The sequence below is a fragment of the Eufriesea mexicana genome, unplaced genomic scaffold (genome assembly GCF_001483705.2).
Source record: "Eufriesea mexicana isolate 0111107269 unplaced genomic scaffold, ASM148370v2 scaffold1140, whole genome shotgun sequence".
NCBI classification, from domain to species: domain Eukaryota; kingdom Metazoa; phylum Arthropoda; class Insecta; order Hymenoptera; family Apidae; genus Eufriesea; species Eufriesea mexicana.
In genome coordinates, this window is record NW_016909285.1 from 120,856 (window position 1) to 138,355 (window position 17,500).

Consider the following 17,500-nt stretch of genomic DNA (forward strand, 5'->3'; position numbering starts at 1 on the left):
GAAATTCATTGGAGAGTTCTCCCAGGTATAATTCTCAGCCAAACAAGCATTTCGATCGGGGATGATTTCGTGGCTGAGGGTTGTTTTATTTGCATCTACACACTGAAAAATTAAAATAGACACCATTAATTAATTAATTAATTAATTAATTATAGTTACAATATCTGGTAATTTTAAACATTCAGAATTCTTTGGAGAAATTCAAACGTCCTGTCACTACTCTTTTGCTTTGAAATTGAAAAATTATCCACTTGCTGAATGGGCGAAGAATTAAATATAATTACTAAAAATCATGGAATATATTTTATATACAGAGAATCCCATCAATGGTAGTAAAATCGGCAAAGGGATGATTCTACGTGAAAAAACAAATTGAAAAGAAAGAATAAATTTTATTGAAAGCTTCATTGCCAAGAAAATCGACTTTGAATATCCACCGAATATGGTGATGTATTGGACCACCCATCTAAGCCACACTTAATGCATAGATTTTCTCGACTACTAAGCTTCGAATCAAAAAATTTTATTCTTTAATTTCGATTTGCTTTTTCATGTAGAATCATCCCTTTTCGGTTCTACCATATTATGGTTTTCCACCATATACATCCACCTTATGTACCGCAGGCTCACGCGTACTCGGTGAATATTCAAAGTCGATTTCCTCGAAAACGAAGCTCCGAATCCAAAAATTTTATTCTTTTTTTTCGATTCATTTTTCGTTTCTCCACGTAGAATCACCCCCTTCCCAGTTGCTACTATTACTGGGACACCCTGTATATATCGTTATTACTTTATGTCCCATATTCGATCATGAACACGTACCTTGTAATATTTGCCGGCGAAAAGCTGCACACCCATAATGGCGAAGATCAACCAGAAGATAAGACACACCAGTAACACGTTGAAAATGGATGGAATGGCTTGAACCAAAGCGTTGACGACTACCTATGGGACAGAAGCAGTAGCTAAAATACCCGAAGCATGGCCCAACTCTTGGAATTTTCTTTCTCTATGTGCTTTAAGTATGCGTTTCTATGCATCTCTACGCGTTTCTAGATGTCTACGCCGTGAGTTACGATTTAGTCGTATGTGCAATTTAAATCTTGGAATCTTCTTTTGCGAGAAAATAAAAGAAACGACGAAAGATCGGACGAAAAGGACTAGGAATTGTCATCATCGTTGAATTATCATCGTAAAATTAAGAGACCAAGGTCGAAGACGATCCGACATTACGAATAACGCTATTTTAGTTTCAGGCATTAACATTGCGATAAAAATTTGCAAATCGATCGATCAATTTCGCAAAAGCAAATTTGGAAACATTCCTACTAGATTTCGTCCAATTTTTCACGATTACACAGGATCAAATCAGGAAACAGAGTCGACAAAATGTCCGTTCGGCTCATTTGCTTCGCAACAATTTATACACGACTGGATCGAATTTTTCCAACTTCCTTTCCTATTATCATGGAACAGTAAACCGAGGTAAACCTTGCATACTTACTCCACCAATTATCGCGTTTCATTTCTTACAATTACACCGCACGAACATAGATGTATATCAATAAAACACCGAAATCACAGGTATCCAGACAGTTCAGACAAGATTAAAAAAAAAATGGAAAAAAAAGAGAGTGAAAGAAAATGTAGAGAGAGAAAAAAAAAAAGATATGGCGAACACAAGGAGTGCCTCTGCTTTCTCGAAATTCACGAACTTCATGGAGACCAGTGGACTCAGAAAATCAAGAAGGAACAAAGTATATCGATTTGCCTGATCATTGATCGATGTGACGTATGGTGCTTTACTCAACGTTGCTTCGAGATCACAATTACAAGTGTGCACAGAATCGTAGGAAAAGAATAAACGTTAAGCATCAGCGAGTGGCGCAAGAAGCATAACAGCAAGACATTCGTTTCGTTGTCCATGGCGTGCGAATTTTCAGCGCTGTTTGGCGACAAGCAACGATCCTCCATGCAGAAATCAAAGGATTCGAAAGAAAGAAAAAAAATATATATATATATATATAATCTTTCCTGCGAGGAAAAATCCCACGTGTCACGTGTTTTCTGATGGCATATAAGGCATGTCCTAGAGAGCATAGGATTCATTTTAATTAATTTTTCTTTTCCTAATTAGTAATAAATATGTAAATCGTTTTGTAGCCAAGTTAATTAATAATTAATCATAATTAGTAATAATTAATAATAATTAATCATGATTGTGACACGTGGTTCTCCCTTACAGAAATAGATATATCAATGGAAGACAGCCAATTAATATATAGTATATATGATATATAATATGCGTCATGTTATATTATATATAATATATAAGTATATATACATATACGAAAATAGGTATGCTGAAAATAGTAGCTACGAACTACTGTATAATAAGATAGGATAAGATAGTGTCAGGGCGTGGGCATGACAGTAACTCTACGCCCAGTATCTCAGCGACCTTGTATTACAGTAATGTAGAATCATTTATGTCTGTAATGAGATATATAAATTGTTAAATTTATCCGAATGATAAATCACTAGTATGTAGATGTAGGTATAATACGTGTGTTGTTGCTTGCGTCCGAGTATGTTGAGACTAGCTGTATTCTAGAGATGAGGCACGTTGTTTTAGGCTCGTTGATCGAGATAATATCTAGATACACGGCTGTTCGTAAATTTGGGTTCGTGTTTTTGTCACTCTTAATCGCGATCACTGGATGGAAAAATTTCTTTTTTATTTTTACAGTTGTCAATATCGGCTCTGTCCAGACCCACGACGACAGACATCATGTATGTGCAGGCATTGAAATCACCGAGATATGGCTTTGAAAGTTGTCGAGGGGACCAAGAGTTTCATTTTTGTTGCTATATTTCACCTCGATTCGCAATAATTAGAAAAATAATTCGAAATAATAATTTATATATATATCGTGTTAAGTATAAATTATATCTCTGCGAGTTTCTTCCTAATTAAGATTGGAAATTTGTTCCATATCCTTCCTGGGATTTTGCGAATTCATTTTTGCATAATCAGTGCTAGGGATGTTGACATTTTTGAATCTTTTTTGAAGATCTTTCAGAGGGTTTTTAAGGAACAGATTGTTGCGAGCTTTGAGAAAACTTTCGTTGATCCCAAATTCAGGAACAGTAGCGTATGCGTGTCCTCTAAAGTGCACATCTCGCGAGAGTTGTTCAATAAAGAACGAGTCTACGTGCCGTTCAAACATTCGCAGTTTTAAGCTCAAGTGCATTCGCGATCGCCCTACTTATGTTCACGTGCAAAAGGAATCGAGTCTTCGACACGGTGAGACCGAAGAGTTAATCCATCAATTCTTCGACTAATCAACACCACGAAACGGATAATTATAATTTCGTGAAAGAAGTAAACAAAATATTCTGTTCCATATGAAACTCCAATCGGCCTCTTTGTCGAGTCTCGCGATGAAAAAAGAAAAACGGTGCCGCCGTTTTCAAATCTTATATTTCTCTTTTTCATTCGTATGACGCTAAGGAAGAAATTTTGCCAACTTGCTTGAAGTTCTGAGATTAGAATAAATTCAGCGTTTTTTTCGTTTTCGATACAGTTCGACGGCACCGAAAAAATCTAAATTGAAAATATGGACGAATCGAAGATTGTCAACAGAGTTGGGCATCGTTAAAAATCGTTCGATATTTCTCGTGTATCGAGAAACTACTCGTTAATCTCATTCGCTCTTAATTATCTAATTACAAATATTCACTCGTTATTCGCTGTGTTATTTACTTATACGCAATTCTCACTCAGTTACTAAAATAATACAAGAGAACCCAGCGATATGGCAATCCTAATTAACAATACTGATTGTCTCGTTTAACAGATTGCTCAGATGTAATTAACATTGTTTCCTTAAACATTGTACACCATTGTAAGAACCCCGAACGACGAATGATAGAGAACAAGCATCTCTTCGTGACAAATGTCTAATGAGATATTTCTTAGCTACTTGTCTACTAAGACGCACTACTTGCCTAGAATTACTTGTTCCATCATTCCTTGAGGAACCTGCAAGGGCACACGCCCAACTCGGAGGCCCGATTCGTCCAAGAAAGAGAATGATCGATTCATCGGGAACATAATAAGAAAGTAATCGGCAAGGTCTGCTGAGACTGTGGGCTACATACCCGCATTCCCTGCATTCTAGACATCGCCCTGAGTGGCCTTAGGGCCCTTAGGGTCCTCATTGTTTTGAAGGCTTGGATCCCGCCAGCGCCACAGAGCGACGCTACGAAGTTAATGAGTGACACCTGCGAGCGAGAAACGAGAGCGGATCACAGCAACAGGTAGACAGGCTACTCGCGATACGAATTCATCATCATCATCATCATCATAATCATAATCATTTCCAAACTTTCAAATACTAGAAGTCTAAGAGGAAGAGAAGATAGATAGAGAGATAGAGAGAAACAGAGATAGAGAAAGAAACAAGATAGAAAAGGGGTCGGGAGGAAATAGAGGTCATGGTTGACCGTCGACACGTCAATTCGTTTCATTTTTTTTTCTCGATTTCCTGTCGATGGATCGAGGAGTCCATTGAAGCGGATTAAAGTAATACAGGAGTCCGTCCCATCTGTGGAGATCGTTCCATTTAGATAGTGTATGATACACATCGTAGATACAACAAATATCCAGAGCAGGGGGACGAAGACATTGATAGAAACCAGATATGGCACATGTAGCAGTTCACAGTGAACAGAAAATGGGCATCGTGTTGCGTCTGTTTGCGTACAGCCATTTTTCCTTTTCTTCCATTTTGTTTCTTTTTTCTTTTTTCTCCGGGGATTGTTTAGACAGTTTGATATTGACTTAATTCGCGTGTAGAAGTGTGTAGGTGTGATTGTACGCATACAGGTGGGTACGATCGACAATGCAGAGAGCAATGAATGAGTTGATGAGAGTTATTGTTGGTTGCGAGCATGATAATCGGCTCCATCCTGAAACAGATGAAAAGGTTCGTCATACTTGCAGTAACAACGCACTATGTACCAATTTTACATCGTTGAATAATTCGATAAATCAGGCTCGGCGAGATTTTGCAACCGGAGAAGTTTCCTCCATTTTGTTTCCAACGAGTTAGGCGAATGCACAGCGTTCCTCTTTTTTTATTATCGGAGGTTGAATAATCCAGTTTATATATACAGAAAGAAAAGGGGAATGAAATGGCGGACAATCCGCCATCTTATTTTCTATTCGTTTTCACTGCATGGTACTATAATGCGTTGCAACGTTAAAAAATCAAAACCCTGATGACCAAGTTCAAAATTACACGCGCATAATATAGTACGTAGTACACACGCGCACATTAACACACAAGGAAGATTGTACATTACACACAAAGCAATATAATATGTATATATATAATGTATATATATATAGTTCATATGTATAGATACACTGTACTTTGCACAACGATCACTGTGCCAAAAAAGACTGTTAGGAAAGGCGTACATCGGCAGTAGCTAGTACGACAAAAACTCCAATATCAGTGCAGACACCAAGTAGAGACACCAGTGTACCTCTGCACACTGGAAAGCACACCACAGAGTACAAGGCTACAATCGCTGTAGCGATCATGTCCTCTCTCGTCACTTTTCCCTCGGTTTTTACTTATTGTTCCCTTCTTTTCTTATTTTTCATTTCTCCTATCGACTCGTTGGAAAACCAAAGCCTTGGGACAAACGTGACGGATTAAAGATCACGAAGTTAGTTCTAAAAAAAAAAAAAAATTCGTTAGACCCTCCTGATATCGGGAGAAGATACAAAATGTCCTGTCATCAGTGACATGTTATGACGAAAATAGATCCTTTTCATGTAATCAAATAAATGGTACATTTATGACTTTACAACTCTTCGTCCTCCATATTTCTTACGCGAATTTAGGATCGTTTAATCCGTCAGGTTTGCATGTTCGGACAAAGGTTGTCACATCACCAAATTAGGCCGATCTTTTTCGGCTTTTTTTTTTTGTTGGTTCACGTCGACCGATGACTTACTCTCATGCCCTCCCATCGTGACACGGCTCGTAAAGGCCTCAAGGCCTTCAGTGTTCTCATGGAACGGAAGGCCGGGATGTCGGCGGCGCCTGCCCAGATGGCGCCCAAGTTGATCAGTGAGAGCTATCATCATCATCAAATATCGATCAGATGGAACGTGACACATGACACATGAGATATCGTAATTATACGTAGACGATTGTACTACGGGGATCCACCACGAGAGGGAGTTTCCATGCTGCGCTCAAAGAAGAAGAAGAAGGTGGAGGAAACACTTCGTCATTCAGAGAAACTTGAAGATGGGACAGTTTTTTCTCTTTCTTTTTTTTTGTCTTTTTCTTTTAAACAACAAGTTTACAAAATCTTTGACTGCTGAAGAATGTATCAACGTTAAATCTTTAAAGAAAATTTTCTACATTTTTCTCTTTACGTTCCAGCCATTTTGAAATCTTGTACAAAGTTGTTAAAATAGTTGCTTAGGGATTAATGAACTTTGTATAAGATTGTTTGGTGGAATTGTTATAAGCTTGTTTGTGGGATTGTAAACGAAGTTTGGCTGTAGTATGGATTAAATTATTTAATAGATTAGAAAGAATTTATAAAGATATGAATTACAAATATGTCTCTTATTAAAGATAGATTAAAGACAGTCTTATTCTTTTTTAAGCCAATCTAACAATAAGACTCTTCGTGTGGGTAATCATTTATCTTATTATGTACTGTACGAAGAATCTTAATAAAAATTAGCATAAAATTGGAAAATTTTACTTTTGTTTTTCTTTTCTTTTTTTTCTAGGCACACCTAGATCATAAAATTGTGTGAAATAATAGAAATTATTAAAGAAATATGACTTACCATGACAATGATGAAATCAAGCCAGCACCAAGCGTTCGTGAAATACTTTTTGAAGCCGAGAGCCAACCATTTGATTAACATTTCGATGAAGAAAATCACAGTAAATATTCGGTCCATGTAGTACAAGATATCTTGCACAATGGGTCGTTCTTGAAGATGCACATCTTCCAAGGCCTGATTATCACATATCGTGCATTTAAATATAGTTCATATAATTTGAAAATTTATAAAATAGAAAAAAAAAGACAAAGTTCTAATAAAAGGAAGAATAATGGAAAAGATTCAGAATACTTACGAGAGCCACACTACTCAAAAGGATCATCAAAATGACGGCAGTCTCAAAGTACTTGTTCTCAATTAGTTGGTAGGTCTTCAGTCTCAAACTAGCCCAACCCTGCCAAAATGGAGTGTCGTCGTCCCCAGCCAAGAATGGGAATTTTTTGTAACAATTTTCTGGACAACAATCAGCTGGATACTCGGTCTCGATGGGATTTTCATCTGCCTGGATAATTGCATCCCCTGCAGCACCCTCTCCCTCTTCGCCTTCTTCTCCAAGATCTGAAAACACAGTTTCCCATTTTAAACACAGACACGGTGCTTATAACTAATAAAGTATCGTCTTCTTATTTACTACTAATATTTTATACATGAACCCAAAATCTGCTTTATATCTTACCTTCTTCTTGTTCCAAGTCTTCCTTGCTCGCATCCTTCTTCTCCTCTCCGTCCAGTGAATCCGTACTTCCCTTATGACTTTCGTCCTTGAACGCTCTATTCTTATGGCTGCCATACGATTTATTACTATAAAACGAATACCAAAAAAAGCAGAAAAAAATGGGCAATATAATCAAACCGACTTTCCGTTAAAGGAAATGCTTTTAGCAATGATTAACAATAATTGAAACGCAAAAGGAAATTCACCTGATAGTATCGTCCTCATTCTGATTAATGTAATCGATGTCCGTTCTATAGTCGCGATGGTTTATGGAATTTGCTATAACTTTGCTGTTGTTCATGCACAGTTTTCCCTTCTTCAATTTATTCTTTAGGTCTCCTTTGAAAAAAGAATTTTTATCTCATTTAATTATCCATAAAACAGCGTTTACGATAATTCGAGTTGTAGAAAGAAATTGTGTCAGATTACTGGTGACAAGTGAAACACATTCGTTTTCTCGACACGCTTACCATGAATAGTGAATTCCATTCCATCCCCTATAGCAACCTCCAGTTGGTTCAGCTCCTTGGCACTCTTCTTCTCTCCCCTATACGCATCGAGTTCGCCATCTGCAAGATCTAGGTCCCCATCGCGATCAATTCCATCTGCACAGTCATACAAAATCTCTAACCCGCCCTTATCAGAATGATTTCGTCAAAAATCTGTATGGAACAGAGTAACTGACGTAGCTTCATCGACTAACCGGAAACTCTACGAAACCGTCGGTCCTCCATATTGATTTGAAGTTATATAAAAAAGAAAAAAAAATGTTGCTCTTTAATAATAATTATTTTTTCTCTCTCCTTTTTCCTCAATCAAATTTTTGTCGATCGTTCATGCAGTACTTCTGTCTAGTCTCGTTACAATGTTATTCTAAGATGCTATAGTTAACGACGGTGACACGTGTGACTAGTTTTATACGCGATACATGATGGATTATATTGTAGTTTAATATTTAATGTTAGGTCAGAATCGAAGAAGGTGTAAGTTTTTCCTTTTTTGTTGCAAAATATTAATAATAAGCAGAAGTTGTAAAAAAGAAGAAAATATGACACTTTTGCTTGAAAAAATAATGCAAAAATTTTCGGGCAATCAATTACGTAAATTGTAATATAATCTCGATTCATAATTTTCGTTGTTCGCAATGTTATATATATATACAGGATGTCGTAGGAACTCGTTATTTCTTTGCAAAGCTTTTGAAACACGAGTCTCAATCTTTTTCCCGAAGTTATCCTTCGATATTCTTGTTATCGTTAATATTTCATTAGAGTCAGTGACTTGGCATCGTTTAGGATATTATTCGACTACTAGATAATTTACCATCATCGAATCTTACGTAAAATGGAGACAAATATAACTTCTCTAATCTTTCATTATGTACGATACGTGAATGATTAAGCGTGTAACATAAGTTATTTTTAGACACCCAGTATATACCTAATATACTACAAGTTCATTTCTGGATCTTAAAATTTTTATTACGGTTAATCTAGATCTTCCTTGACTGTACAATCTCTAGAAATCTGATCAATCCAGATGTATCGCGCGATGCTCCAAAATCTACGCTCGACTGTATTAGATGATATCAAAGCGATCTTCATTTTACCGACAGACGAAACGTTTACTTTTTTCCAACGTGAAATAATAGGCAAAGCAACGTATAACTGCCAGGCTAATCAGCGAAGCAAAAATTAATCTATCCTATCTCTGTCCTCTTTTATTCTCTTTCCATCATCTTTAATGTCTTGTTCGTCGAGGAACGTAGAAAAATAGCGAACCGATCAAAACCTCTGCATTTAACAGATAAAAAGAAAACACCAGTCAACGCTTTTTGCTATTTACATAAACAAATCTGAAAAAAGAAAGAAAAAGTTATAATAAAAAGCATCAAATCTAAAAGAGATTAATAGAATATTGAAAAGAAAAGGATTGAGCTTGCTAACTATATCGCGCTGTTTGCCTTCATAATTTTCTTTCAATGAAAAATTTCGATTCCGTCGACTGGCAGCGAAACAAGGGAACGTAAGAAATCATTGTCTTTGAAAAGAGTGAAAAGCATAACTGAAAAACAGTGCCACGAACTACACAGCGCACACAGCAAGCGATCTGATTGGATATAAACCTTCTTTCCAACTGTTGGACGGTCCCTCACCTGGCGCCTGATCGGATATCTGATTGGTGAGTTTGGCTCGCATCAATTTAGCAAGATAAAGGACATTTCGCTTGATCCACTTAATGAATCGTGCTATTCGATCGAACGCCTCTGCGATCTTGTTCGTATCGTTGTCCGCGGTTGGCGCCGATAGATTCGACGAACCGAAGTTGCTCAGCAACAAAGCCAAGAAGAGATTCAGCACCTGTTCGTTGCACATCAAACATTTTCATTTCGCCGTGATTCACGTTTGGCTTCTATCTTTAAATGGTAGGAAGAGAGGTCAGTGTGATTAATTTGATTAATGAGAGAAAGGGGCAGTTAATTTCCAAAGATTTCATTTCTTTGCTGTTTATATGTTAGAATGGAGAGAAATTGGATAGCAGTTTCGTTTTAGTGGTAGAAGAGAGGTGTGATTTAGAGAATTTCATTTGTTTGGAATGAACGTATTGAAGAATGTATGTTAGGTTAAAAGAATTGAAAGATGGTCTGATTATGATGGAAGAGGTAGGATTTAATTTTCTACAATATGTCTAAAGGTGTATGTTGAATTGAAAAAATTGCAAAAGAAGATGAAGGAAATTATAAGGTAGGTAGAGAGGTAATGATTTGAAGAATCTTCTCTGATAAGTCACTAATGTGAGGATTTCTAATGATCTTTCAAACACGTTTTCGTAGGTCTACTTGAAAATATAGAGTCGCTGCTGAATTTTCATTAGTAAATCTTTTTCCTGAGTCTTCAGTTTTTTCAGTTCAACATACTTTGCGAGATTAAACCTGAAACTAGAAATTAAATTATCATAAGAACTTAAAGTGTTACTTTAAAAACAATCACTGGAAACAAGCCTTCGTATGTCAATTACACTTCAATTCAAATGAAGATAAGAAGTCTTGAAATTGAAAACAAACCTTTCATGGTAGTAGTTTAATATCGAGTAGTCTTTAAGTATACTTACAACCAGATTACCGATGACAACAGTGGCCAGAAAGAATGGTATGCAAGAAACATCTCCCACAAGCATACAGTCCCACATAGATTCGATCCATTCTCCACAGAGTACGCGAAAGACGATCATGAACGAATGCATGAAGTCAGTGAAATTCCATCTCGGTAGGTCACCATCGGGGAACCGATCAACATTGTCGGTGTAGTTCTTGCCAAACAGTTGCATACCCATCACGGCGAAAATGAAGATAATGATACATAACACGAATGTCAAGTTACCCAAGGCGCCCACTGTTCTGCCCATGATGGAAATTAGCAGATTCAAGGTAGGCCACGACTTCGCCAGTTTGAACACTCTTAACTGCAAACAGGCACACAATTTAATATTTTTATCACGAATAAAAGTGAAGAACATAGTCTCGGTACGTTTACAGTACCTTGTGTGAAAAATGACACGTTACTTACCAATCTGAACGATCGCAATACGGAAAGACCTTGCACACCCTCCAATCCTAACTCCAGAAGTGAAAGTGCGACGATAATGAAGTCAAAAATATTCCATCCTTCTTGAAAGTAATACTTCGGACTCATTGCTATCAGCTTTAGCGTTGCCTCGATACCGAATGTTGCCGTGAAGAACTACAATTCAGACAAACGTGATTTTTAATAGAAAAGTAATTCACAATGATACAAATAGACACAGAGATTGATTTAACATGGGATTTTATTAATACAAGGTACATGTACATAAATCATAGTACTTACGTAGTTTCCCGTCTTGAGCACCCTTTCCATATCCTTGTCCATGTCATGATGATCGAGTGCCATGAATAGCGTGTTGACGACGATACAAATGGTGATGAACAACTCTACGAATGGATCGAACACCAAAAGAGACACGTATTTTTGAAACTCAAGCCACAACCAGCAGCAGTCCCATACGCAGAAGATATCGATGCAACGGAGCACAGCGTCCAATAATTTATCCTTAAATGTTGGCTCTTCTTCATCGTCGTCTGTCGGAAAGTAATAGGTCGAAACTGTAACGCGTGTTAGTAATTTTGTCTGGCACCACTCTTTTTGGGGAAAGAGGTTTTCTCGTTCTTTTTCAAGCTTGCACAATCTCTTTTTTGTACATTCCATTGCTTTCTTTGTATGTTTTACTCATCAGACCACAGATTATCAAATACGAAGACAGGCAGGCGTGTGTGTATGTACCATAGCAAGAAACGGAAATGAAAACGGAGAAAGAAACGGATGAGAAGTACTATAGGGACTGTACAGATCTACGTGAAGGCAAAGAGAAGGAAGGAAACGAAACTGGTGCACTCGATGCGTTTTACGTAAAAGTGCAACGCGAGCAGCAAGAACACGCGCAGCACAGAAGCAGTGCAGGGACATTAGAAAGAAAAATCGAAGCGGCGGATGTAAAAGTGCAGTACGAGTTGCTTGCGGGGCAAAAATGGATAGGAACAATTTTATGTTCGCTTGAGGAGGGTAAATGAAAATTGTGGTCACACAAAATGCAATTAATCCTCGACTGGTGGAATGAAGTAAATCGAGTTTCAAACTTCCTATGCAAAATTTTTAAACAAATTTTCGTCAACAAAAATTTGATCTCTTTTAGAACAATTTTGATAAAAACCTCATTCAACCAACCACTTGTGGATAAGAATCGCGAGAAACGTGGGACATTAAATGCACAGGAATAAAATTAAAATTATAGTAATAAATAGTTAGGAATAACACCGGAGTATATGAACTTAAAAAAGAAGAAAGGAAGAAATAAACGTGATAAGATAACTGATCTGATTCTTCGAAACGTTGCTATATTGGCTGTTGCAGCAACCTAAAATCGATGTGCGACAATGTTGCTTGGTGTTTTCGCTAAAAACGTCGTTTCAGAAGCTTTAATCGCATTTTTTCGGAGCACTGAGTGTCGGTGTAACGGTGAATGATAGTAAATCATCGCTCGGAGAAGCTTCTCGAATCTACTTTATTACTGTGCAACGCAGGCAAACGCGGAAGTGCCCTCGAAGCGAGTGCCGTCGCGAAAAGACTATGATAAAACTAAAGTTTCGCTGCAGTGTACGTCAGTGATCAGACTAGGAAGAAGCGAAATCCAGGCACCAAGCGACCAGGACCGTGCAGCTGCAGCGAGGATATTAATCTGTGTCGTATAGATCAGGAAACAAACTCTGTTTCCCCAAAAAAACTACTACAAACTTTTTTATTTCGTTTCGCTCTTTTTTCTTTCTTTTTTTCTTTTATCATTATCCATCCAAGAGTTCGAGAGCTTATGCACTGTAATTATTCGATGAATTTACTTATTACAATCCGAGAATAATGACTATCTCGTATAGTGAATATTGAACTATCTTTTCTAACTTTCTTGCTTTTTTCTCCCTTTTTTATAATAATAATAAAAAAATGGAAATTATTGGGACCAACAGGAGTTGTACCATGCACAGTAGTACACATTGGTATTAATATAACTAATAACGAATAAAATAGAAACAATTTTCCGTTTCGACACGAGTTTGGATACAAGTATAAGTTGAAATTAAATAATAAGTAGTACTATGTACAAGGCGCTCAGACAAAAATCTTCAGCACTGAATATCAATGGAGAAAACTGTACAAGAGTCTTAACAACGGTGTACATCAAAATGACAGGATGCTCATCACACAAGAGATACACATCTGTGATAAAGGGTGATAGAAAACTGTAAGAAAAAGAGTAATGTGAGCGGAGGAGCTGAACACTCGACATTACCTCCTTGCTCCGGAGTTCTGCTCGGTCGTCCCGCAGCCTGTTCTATAATATCGTTAAGTACCATCACGTCTGCAAAACAAAATCATATTTCTCATTCAGTGAAAAATGATTTCCCAGATTTTGATAATAATCATTGGATATTTAATTTACAAAGAGTTACATAACTTTTTCAATGTACTTTACCTTTCATATCAACCACAGCATGTTGTTGAGAAGGCTCTATAAACGGATTGTCTTGTTGCTTTGCCTTGCCCATGGGATCTTCCAGATCTCCCTCCTGGAAAGCAAACAAAACGTTTACTCCTTAATTCTTAATCCTCGTCCAAGATGCATAAAACCTACTTTAAACATAAAGTGTACCCGATACAGTGTGTACTCAAGGCTGTTCAATTTTTGAAAAGTCCCAAATGAAAGAGAATCACAAATGAGAATCACTACTACCATTCATCCTTTCTACCTCTACCCCAAAGACACCCAACAAAAGCTCGAATCTCGCTCAAACCTCCACATACCATTCCAAAGCATCTCAACCCACCAATAGCTTCTACTCACGTAATGGTACTTCTGATTAGAATCCGTGAAATGCCCGTTCACGGACGGAGGCCTGACGGATCTGATTCTCAGCTGGCTCTCCTTGGTCATCGGTTTGCCGGCGTTCGCGATGCCACCGATCAGATCGCCGTGGGACGTGTACGAGAGACGAGAGGCATGCGACGTGTAGGACGAATGCCTGGAGCCAAGATTCGCATAGTAGACTGGTACCACGATCGTACCGTTCTCCTCGGACATAGGCGTCACCGCGTTCGAGTCATCCGCGTATGGCAGGTGTTCCTGGGCGTCGAGGAACGTCGACAGTACCAACGGCTTCCGGTCACCGCCAGGCGGCCCAACGAAACGACCTCGGCCATTTCTGATCGTGAACTGATGACTACCACGGCTGCTCCGCCGTAGATTGAACGGTGAGCCCGGTAGGCTAAGGCTCGCCTGAAATTACAACAAAGCGGACCACCGCTTTTCTCTCTCACCGTTCTCGAGCCTCTTTCGAAAAGCGTGGACGTTAAGGGGATGTTAGGGAACATGGTGGGTCCCTCCTCTTTTTCCCCGTAACATTAACTTCGCTTTCCTACGGGGACTCTTCGATATGTCTTCAGAAGGATTGAGAAAAACGGAAGTGATTGCATGAAAGCTCGCAACGATTTCTAGGTTATCCTACTGTTTTAAACTCCTATCGCGAATGTCGAGATTGGGAGATGCCTCCCCGTGGTAGAGAACGACTTTCGTGTAGTGAGACAACGAGAGTATTAGATGGTACCTATCTGATTTTGCTACTTTCATTTCGGAAGCTTGAAGACTACGTGAGCTCAAACATGTACTTTACTGATGGGATTTATGAAACGATGTGATCATTGAGTTACGATGGTTCTAGAGACTGAGATAACTTGTTTGAGAAATTGGTAGTAAAGAATGTTTGGGATTCTGGGATTTCAGAGTGATTCATTCTGTATAGGAACATATTCATTCCTCGAGATTAGTTGCATCTTTTAAGTATCTTTGAAAACTTTCCCCTTCAAAAATATTTTCAATGCGTTAAATTTATTCGGAACGATTTCGCAATGCTAAACACAAATGACGAAAATATATTTCTATACAGAACGTCGCACTCGGGGTCCATCGAATCTCCAAGCATCTTTGAATGACGGTAATGGTCCTCTAATGGCAACGAAACTGGGGCTGCGATAAAAATCGTGCCACCATTCCAAGTGTGTGAAACCTTCGACGATCGATGGTAAATCGACATGAAGTTTTGGATCATGGATCCTGTACAGCTATTTAGTACGTACGGTCGGCGGTGACAGACACGTCGTGACACACATACCTTCCGCAGGCTTTCCTGGTAGGCATAAGTAAACTGGCCATTAGCGGCGCGAGGGACCTTAAGAAAAAAACAAGAAAAGATATCTCCTACCAAACGGCTCGTAACGTTGTCTAATGTGTACACCAAGGAGGCACTCGATACGGATATATGTTTATATAAATACTTGCAAAAGCGTACATACACAGAGAAGTGACAGAGATAGAGAGATAGAGATAGAGCATGATGTTATATACGCAGAGAATGAATGATACAACTGTCGTCGCAACATATCAGGGTAAAACGATGTTGATCAAATGTCGTAGTTGATAAAACGGAAGTAAGGGAGACACGAAGATCCGCGACATCTACATAGATATACTTTTCATTCGCTTCCATGGCTAGTTTTGTATATATCTTAATAAATATATAGCATAAAGTGGAGACATGGAATGTTATCAAACTACATTGTCTATCTGTCAAACTTGTCAACAGTTTTCTCCAACAGTAAAATCTTTGGTTACGTTGAAAATTGGTCTCCGCTTCTCAGCGTGATTCAGATGTCAAGATCGATCACGTTCCTAATTTTAAGCCGAAAATTCGTATCTCCTTTCTCTACTACACACATGCGTTACCATGCAAGACGGCACAGAATGAAACTTTTACGTCGACAACGATAACGGTCCTATTTATAATACTCTTTTACACGCGCTCGCGAGAACCAGACCGATGATGGGAAACCAAAACGAATGCACGCTGTCAAAAATCATCATACGCCATTCGAAACCAAGACAGAATCGGTGAAGAAAATTCAACGCAATGAAAGCAAGGAGTTCAATAAGCGTCCTAACGAAGTACCAAAGTCATCATTACTTAACAATCGATTACAGTATGTACGACAAGCATGCTACAGAGCGATAGACTTTTATGAAGGGGCTCGACTCGTCGCTTTCAACGCTAACTTCAGCCTGAGTACGTTTTCTGATCAGAATTCATCAACCTTCCTCCCTTCTCAAGACATTTCGTCTCCACTTCCCTAAACTACCATCAACGCACCATAACAAATCCTCCAATCTGCTCAGTTTACCATTATAGGTTGACGAACACTCAACAAGAGAAATCTACGCCATACCTGTCCTTCAAACGACTTACAAAGCACTGTAATATATAATCGAATACACAGAGCTGTCCATGTGAGTATTCATCATCTGCTCCATTTGTATATATATTACTTAACAAATTCAGTTAATTATGTGTACAGATTGTTAGTTGACACTTATATTTTTATAGCATTTACATTCTTTCCATGAAAATATCCTCTCTTCATCATCTATCTTATAACAGTAAACTTCTCTTTCAAGCTTATCTGGAGTACAATAAATAACATTGATTATCTGCTACCCAAAATTCTTACATAAGCAATATTTTAAGCTCCAATACAAATGGCAGATGACTATAAAACTACTCGTGGACAGCCGTGTGCAGTATAGAACAAAACGTAGTTGTGCACATATAGTAAGTCAAAATGTAGCTCTACACCAAGTGGAAGGATCGAACAGTACTCTTCCAAGTTTTACCGACGAGTCGAGTCGAGATCGAACAGCCTCGCGTGAATCGCTCTCGTAGAAGCGAGGTCAAGGGGGACAAGTTCGATAACAGGACGCAAAAGAGAGTACATTACGTCAAAGGAGGATAAATCGATGGTACAAAAGAGAGAGACACATCGGCCAGTCAGACACTTACGGCGCTGACTTTTCGCACTTTAGTGGTGGTCGTGTGATTGTTGATCGGTTTCACCCTGTGCTCGCTGACGGACTCGATCGAACGTATGCTCATTCTCTCTTTGTTGTTGTCGTCGTTACCCTTTTCCTGGCCGACGAAGAGCTCGTAACTGTGACACGAGAAGTCTGACGGTGATTTGACAATCGGATCGTCGACGACCGCTGCTGCAGCTGCCGCCGCCTCTCTAGCTGCCGCCTGCGCCGCCAGCTTCGTCTCTTTCGCTAGAGCTGCTTCCTCGGCTTCCTGTTGCAATTCAAACGCATATAATTAGTGATTGCCTCGATTACCATACGAAAAATTAGAAATCAACGTGGTTCTTTCTCATTTTATTTGCTCTCGAAGTCCCCGAGGTCCTCGAGGAGCCTAAGATTAAAAGCCAGTTTTT

At 38.6% G+C, this 17,500-nt stretch overlaps 1 protein-coding gene across 2 annotated transcripts in view; it reads right to left on the minus strand.

Annotated features, from left to right (window-relative positions):
• The window catches only part of para (sodium voltage-gated channel paralytic), a 41,362-nt gene that overhangs the window by 5,380 nt on the left and 18,482 nt on the right, over nt 1-17,500 (minus strand). Inside the window, exons 9-25 of one of the 2 annotated variants that reach the window (XM_017900328.1) lie at nt 17,077-17,358; nt 14,034-14,465; nt 13,665-13,758; nt 13,482-13,550; nt 11,471-11,721; nt 11,171-11,344; nt 10,716-11,066; nt 9,760-9,964; nt 8,075-8,209; nt 7,811-7,943; nt 7,566-7,690; nt 7,185-7,447; nt 6,890-7,063; nt 6,034-6,156; nt 4,165-4,287; nt 823-945; nt 1-102 (exon numbers count right to left, since the gene is read on the minus strand). In XM_017900328.1, the coding sequence (XP_017755817.1) occupies nt 1-102; nt 823-945; nt 4,165-4,287; nt 6,034-6,156; nt 6,890-7,063; nt 7,185-7,447; nt 7,566-7,690; nt 7,811-7,943; nt 8,075-8,209; nt 9,760-9,964; nt 10,716-11,066; nt 11,171-11,344; nt 11,471-11,721; nt 13,482-13,550; nt 13,665-13,758; nt 14,034-14,465; nt 17,077-17,358 (3,159 nt within the window). Of the gene's footprint in view, nt 103-822; nt 946-4,164; nt 4,288-6,033; nt 6,157-6,889; nt 7,064-7,184; nt 7,448-7,565; nt 7,691-7,810; nt 7,944-8,074; nt 8,210-9,759; nt 9,965-10,715; nt 11,067-11,170; nt 11,345-11,470; nt 11,746-13,481; nt 13,551-13,664; nt 13,759-14,033; nt 14,466-15,357; nt 15,415-17,076; nt 17,359-17,500 lie in introns of both variants that reach the window. The other variant, XM_017900329.1, reaches the window with a different exon arrangement.